Source organism: Coffea arabica, chromosome 2e (genome assembly GCF_036785885.1).
Source record: "Coffea arabica cultivar ET-39 chromosome 2e, Coffea Arabica ET-39 HiFi, whole genome shotgun sequence".
Lineage (NCBI taxonomy): Eukaryota > Viridiplantae > Streptophyta > Magnoliopsida > Gentianales > Rubiaceae > Coffea > Coffea arabica.
In genome coordinates, this window is record NC_092313.1 from 26,124,215 (window position 1) to 26,129,794 (window position 5,580).

At 36.2% G+C, this 5,580-nt stretch overlaps 1 protein-coding gene across 1 annotated transcript; it reads left to right on the forward strand.

The window, feature by feature from the left end:
* Positions 1-2,871: 2,871 nt before the first annotated feature.
* Positions 2,872-5,235, forward strand: LOC113732182 (homeobox-leucine zipper protein HAT1-like). Its single transcript, XM_027257830.2, has 4 exons — positions 2,872-3,439; positions 3,594-3,949; positions 4,098-4,177; positions 4,331-5,235. The coding sequence occupies exons 1-4, from the start codon at positions 3,019-3,021 to the stop codon at positions 4,767-4,769; spliced, it is 1,296 nt and encodes a 431-aa protein (XP_027113631.2). The 5' UTR covers positions 2,872-3,018; the 3' UTR covers positions 4,770-5,235.
* Positions 5,236-5,580: the final 345 nt, after the last annotated feature.

The following is a 5,580-nucleotide window of genomic DNA, read 5'->3' on the forward strand; positions in this document are numbered from 1 at the left end:
ATTTAAGTGTAATGGCAGAGGTTAATTAGTGATCCAAATGAAACTTAAAAATCAGGTGATCCAGTTTTGGATCACATAAAATCAAATTTTCAGGAAAAAATAAAAAAAGTTTGAATTTTCTGAAGAGTGAATTGTATTTAGATGACATCAGAAGTGCCTCAATTTGGACTTTAATTGTGATTAACTTTAGAATTGACAAAGTTGTTTCATTCCACGAGCATAAAGTTGACAATTCAATTGCAATTGAATTATAAGAGGACCCCTTATGTTTTCCCTTTTTGGAGATAGATAATTTAGTGAGAATGAAGTAGATCATTCTACTTTCAACTTGCAAAAGCACCAATTTCACCTTTTCCCCTTTATGCAAAGCATGAAAAATTGTGCAAAGTTTCTAGAGGCAAATTTTAAACTACATTGCAAAGTCATGTAAATTGTGGGAAAAAAAAAGCAGCATGATTTTTGACATCAAAAGTACAAATCAAAAGACAACAAAGGTTAACAAAAGTGATTAAGTCACTTTTTCCTTGCACATAGGGACAATTAATGTTGGATCTTTATCTTGTTTTATAGTTGGTACTAAGCACTCCATCTAGGAAAATTATTGACGTGCCCTTCCATCCAATTCAATAATCATCATAAACTTATCCCAAATAATCCAATGCAAGCGAAAATTATTGACTCGGAGTCTTTGTTTGGATACTAAACTTATCCCAAATAATATTTCGCTTGCATCATAAACACATTTTCCAATTCACCTTTTTATATTCCCAAACCACATTTTTATCTCACATACATCACATCACAAAAAGTGCTACAGTAATTATTCCAAATAATATTTCAAATAATACTCTATCCAAACAAAGCTGCAAGCCATCGTACATTTGAATGCTATATGTATATGTGTGTATATATATATATATATATATATAGTGGAAGAAAACCAAAAAAAAAAAAACCCAACTTGCCATCGTACATTTGAATGCATAATCAAGGAAAATTAATATACTACATAGTCCACCTCTCCTATCAATTTCAGTAGTGTTTGCTCTTTCTATTCTATTTTATTTCGGGTTGGCAGATATGATAATGAAACATGCACAGAATTTCTGCATACATTCCATCATTAGGGGCGCCCAACTTATAAGAATAAACCAAGATTCGCCCATCCATTGATATAATGCCTTAAGGCAAAGAATTAGAATTTAGAACAAGAAAGCAATTCTTGCATTGATCAAAAACTGATCCAAGTGGTAGTAGTAGTAGTGTTTTACCTAACCAACCTCAAAATCGAATATAGGTAGAAAACCAAAGCCTAAAAAAATCGAATATAGGTAGAAAACCAAAGCCTAAAAACCCATGCATGCACACATACATATATATATATATATATATATATATATATATATATATATATATATATATATATATATAGTAGTAAAAGAAAAGAAGAGGACCAAAGGGTCCCCCAAGATCTTGATGGAAGGGAAGGTCCTTCTGCCTCTCACTCTAAAAGATTTAAAAAGCAATAGAGCTTTCACGTGTGTTTGTCAACCTTGGCTTTTGTCGGTCAAACACATAGAATTCCACAAATCATAGGACACGAATACTTTCTCAGTAGTGCTACCAAAAAGACTAACATGCCACTGCCACCTCGAATTGAATTATTTGGATTTTAAATTATATGCTAGAATTTGTTTGTTTATATTATCAACCCATTTTTAATTATTTTTTTCTTTTATATACATCAGGTAAGAAAAGTACTATTGTATTCCTCTTTTAATGAAATGTTTTGGATACTCCTACCATTTTTTTTCTTTTTTCAATTATTTAAAGAACAAAGAGAATTATATTTTTTTTCTAAACTAAACTCTCACATTTGGGTTCGATAGCAATTAATTAGACTTATATTAGACATCAATGTTAAGGATCAAATTTTCATAAATCGCTCTCGAGCATTAGAATATCTATCAAAGTGTAACGTTAATACCAGAAGAAGTCAGGCCTTGTTTGGATTGTAATTTTTTTTTTTAAAAATATTTACATTTTTCTTGAAACACATTTTTTAATTACATTTTTATTTTATATATATCAAATCGTTATAGTATATTTTTCTATAAAAATTTCAAAAAATAACAATCCAAACTAAACCTTAGACTATAAAACTTATAGCTTTGAATGGATTGCAAAATCCCAAATTAAAAACGCAAATTTTTTATTTTTGCAAAGATTGATATTGCATTAATATTTGAGTTCTGGCAATATCATTCACCTTCATCAAATACTTGGAGATAAACCGTTAAATCGTAATATTAGAACATAATGAGATGTTTTCTCAAATAAAATTGACATAATTGGATTTAAACCAAGTAATCAGCAGCTTAGTTGACGGGATACTTTACTTTACATATACGAAAGCAACCAAAAAAGAGAAAAAAAAAAAAACCTTGTCTAATTTGTATGATTAGAAATGGTAGTAATAGAGAGTGACATCGAAAAGAAAATGAAAGAAAGAAACCGTATGAGGAGTGTGAACAGTAGCAGTATGATTGAATAGGGCCAATTTCATCAACTTTCATTTCGACACTTGGCTAGAAAGATTACTACTAACCAAAAATGAAGAGTAAATAAAACCAAAAAACATTTGCCTAATTGGAACAAAGAAGAGAAAAAGGAAGAAAGAACAAAATAGAAAGGGAAGCAAAGAAAAGGGACTGTTTGGGTCTACGCCTACCGCACAACACACAGTCACACACTCCCTGTGGGCCCCCATCCCTCCCTCCATCCCTCGTCCGTCACTGTGACCAGCATTTAATAATTTAAAGAATTCACAGATTGGATAGAATCTCTATAAAGACTCTTTCCAGTGCATTCAATCCAAAAATCCTTTCGATCTTTTATCCTTCCCAACTTCCCCGTGCCTTTTTCCCTTCTGGCCTTCTCTCCTCTTCACTCTTCTCTTTCCTTCTTTCTTGGTCTACCGATCAACTGTTTGTTCATTTGCTCTCCTGCTATGAAGTTATGGAGCTGGGCCTGAGCTTGGGAGGAGAAAATCCGTCAAAACCGTTTGGGTTCACAGCAAAAGCCAATGGGTCGTCTGAAAACCAAAACCATCCTAATAACACCAACAACAAAGATTCCTCCTCATCTGCTAAACTTGGCTTAGGGTTCTGCATGGCCTTGGGCATCAACAACAACTCAAATGAGACGAGGGAATCAAGGAGAAATAGTGAATCTAAAGACAATGATGGTATGGATGCTGATGCTGATGATGTAGATGAAGATGATGATCGTACTTCTTCTGAACACACTAGAGATGACGATGATCGAAGAAGAGGGATCTCTGTTGATACCCCTCTTCAGCTTAATCTTCTTCCGCTTGCTCCTGTCCCTCGTCGTACACCAATCCATACCCAACCACTCCGTTGGTCATCTGATAACGGTACATGGTTCTATTTATTTTTTGTGGGATATATATATATATACAGATATATATTTTAAGACAGTTGCCTTGAAAACTCGTACTATCCATTGCTACCTACCTACCTTGTGGGTGATGTACTAATCTTTATTTCTTTTTGGCTTTTTTTTTATAGGGAGTTCTGGGTCGTCGGGGAACGTGGGGTTACCGGTGGTGGGGAGGGGATTTGACGTGAACAGGGTGCCGGCGGTAGGTGGGGTTGCGGAGGAGGTGTCGTCGCCAAACAGTGTGGCGTCGTCATTTCAGATGGATTTTAGCATTTTCAGAGGCGGTGGAAATCTTGGGAATGGTGGAAACAAAAGGGACTTCGGAGCTGCTGCTGGAAACGACGTCGTGGAGGCTGAGAGAACATCCTCAAGAGCCAGTGATGAGGATGAAAATGGTCTTAATACTCGGAAGAAACTTAGACTGTCTAAAGAACAGTCTGCTTATCTTGAAGAAAGCTTCAAAGAGCACAACACCCTCAATCCGGTAAAGAACCAAAAAAAAAAAAAAACTGGATAGATTTTCTTTTCTTGAAGCCTTTTTCTATTATTCCTGTTTAAAAAATCAGAATAAAATCTTGTTTGATGATTAGTTTCTGATGTATGTATATTTGCCTTTGATGATTTTTTGGCAGAAGCAAAAGCTTGCGCTTGCAAAACAGCTTAATCTTAGGCCTCGACAGGTTGAAGTTTGGTTTCAGAACCGAAGAGCAAGGTGTGTACTAATTTACAATTAATTAGATATTTCATCCAACCCAACTCTTTTCTGATTGTCTCGTTGCGTGAGATTCCTGGGGTGATTGATGTTTGAGTTTCTTGAATATCCATGTTTAGATCCTCTTATGATTCTTGTCTGTAAAATTTGCAGGACAAAGTTGAAGCAAACGGAGGTGGATTGCGAGTACTTGAAGAGGTGTTGCGAAACTTTGACAGACGAGAACAGAAGGCTGCACAAGGAACTGCAAGAATTGAGAGCCCTCAAGACTTCCAACCCATTCTACATGCAACTCCCGGCCACCACGCTCACCATGTGTCCCTCTTGTGAACGCGTGGCAACAACTTCCACCACCACGGCCGCCGCCGCCGCCGCCGCCCCTGTTCCCTCAACCACCACCACCACAACCACCACGCCTGCCACCAATGTTAAAAGTACCACCACGGCCACCACCACAACTAGTGACAATGCTCCAAAAGCCATCCCATTTCCCATCTCTAGACCAAGGTTCTACCCTTTCGCTGCTGCTGCTGCTGCACATACAAACCATCCCCACCACCACCACCACCACCACCAGTCTGCAGCCTCATAAATATGGACACAAAACAAGAAAAGAATCCCAAAATGGTCCCGAGTACTATTATTATTAGTTGGAGATATTAATATTACTAAAATCTTTGTGACTTTGTTTTGGCATTTACTCCTTACCAGCTAGTGGATGGTATGTCTCCTCATGTGTACATACTACAAATCTTTGGTTGTTGGCTTGATTGATTTTTCATTTTCCGGGGGAAGAAGGGTTCTTCCTTCTCAAATTGGAGCATTTTTTTAGCTCATGGATGTATTAAATTATTGTTCCATACTCTATAAAGTATTTAGGCGCAGTAGAAAGAAAGAGAAAACATTAGAGGAGGAGGTAGAATCTTAGAGTGGTGATTTACAAGAAGTTCCTTTGTTTTCTTGATTTTCTTGGGGAGTAAAAATTGGGGAAATTTATTTATTCTACTTGTACTTCTTACCAAATATTACTAGTGTTAATGTGAAGTTTCTTTAATCAATGTATATTACTTTTTTTTTTTTTTTGGCATTGAAGGATGGATATAGATGCATGATGTAGTAGTAGTAGCTATCTATCAATCAATATAGTACTAGTAGTTAGTTGTAGAGAGTAAGCAAGTAGTATCATGTAGTGTTGTTTTTGTGTGTCCCGTGGTTCAAGGCATGCTTTAAGAAAGGTTGTCTATTTGAGCCCTTTTTAATGATTTCATTCAAAACCACATTGATGAGACTGAGAGGCGTGGGGGGCTTTGTGGGTTGGGTGGCGGAATGAATCAGGGGAGGAGGGAAATCTGACTGACTACTTGTTTGTTTGATTGGCTTTGCCAATTGAATTGAATTACTAT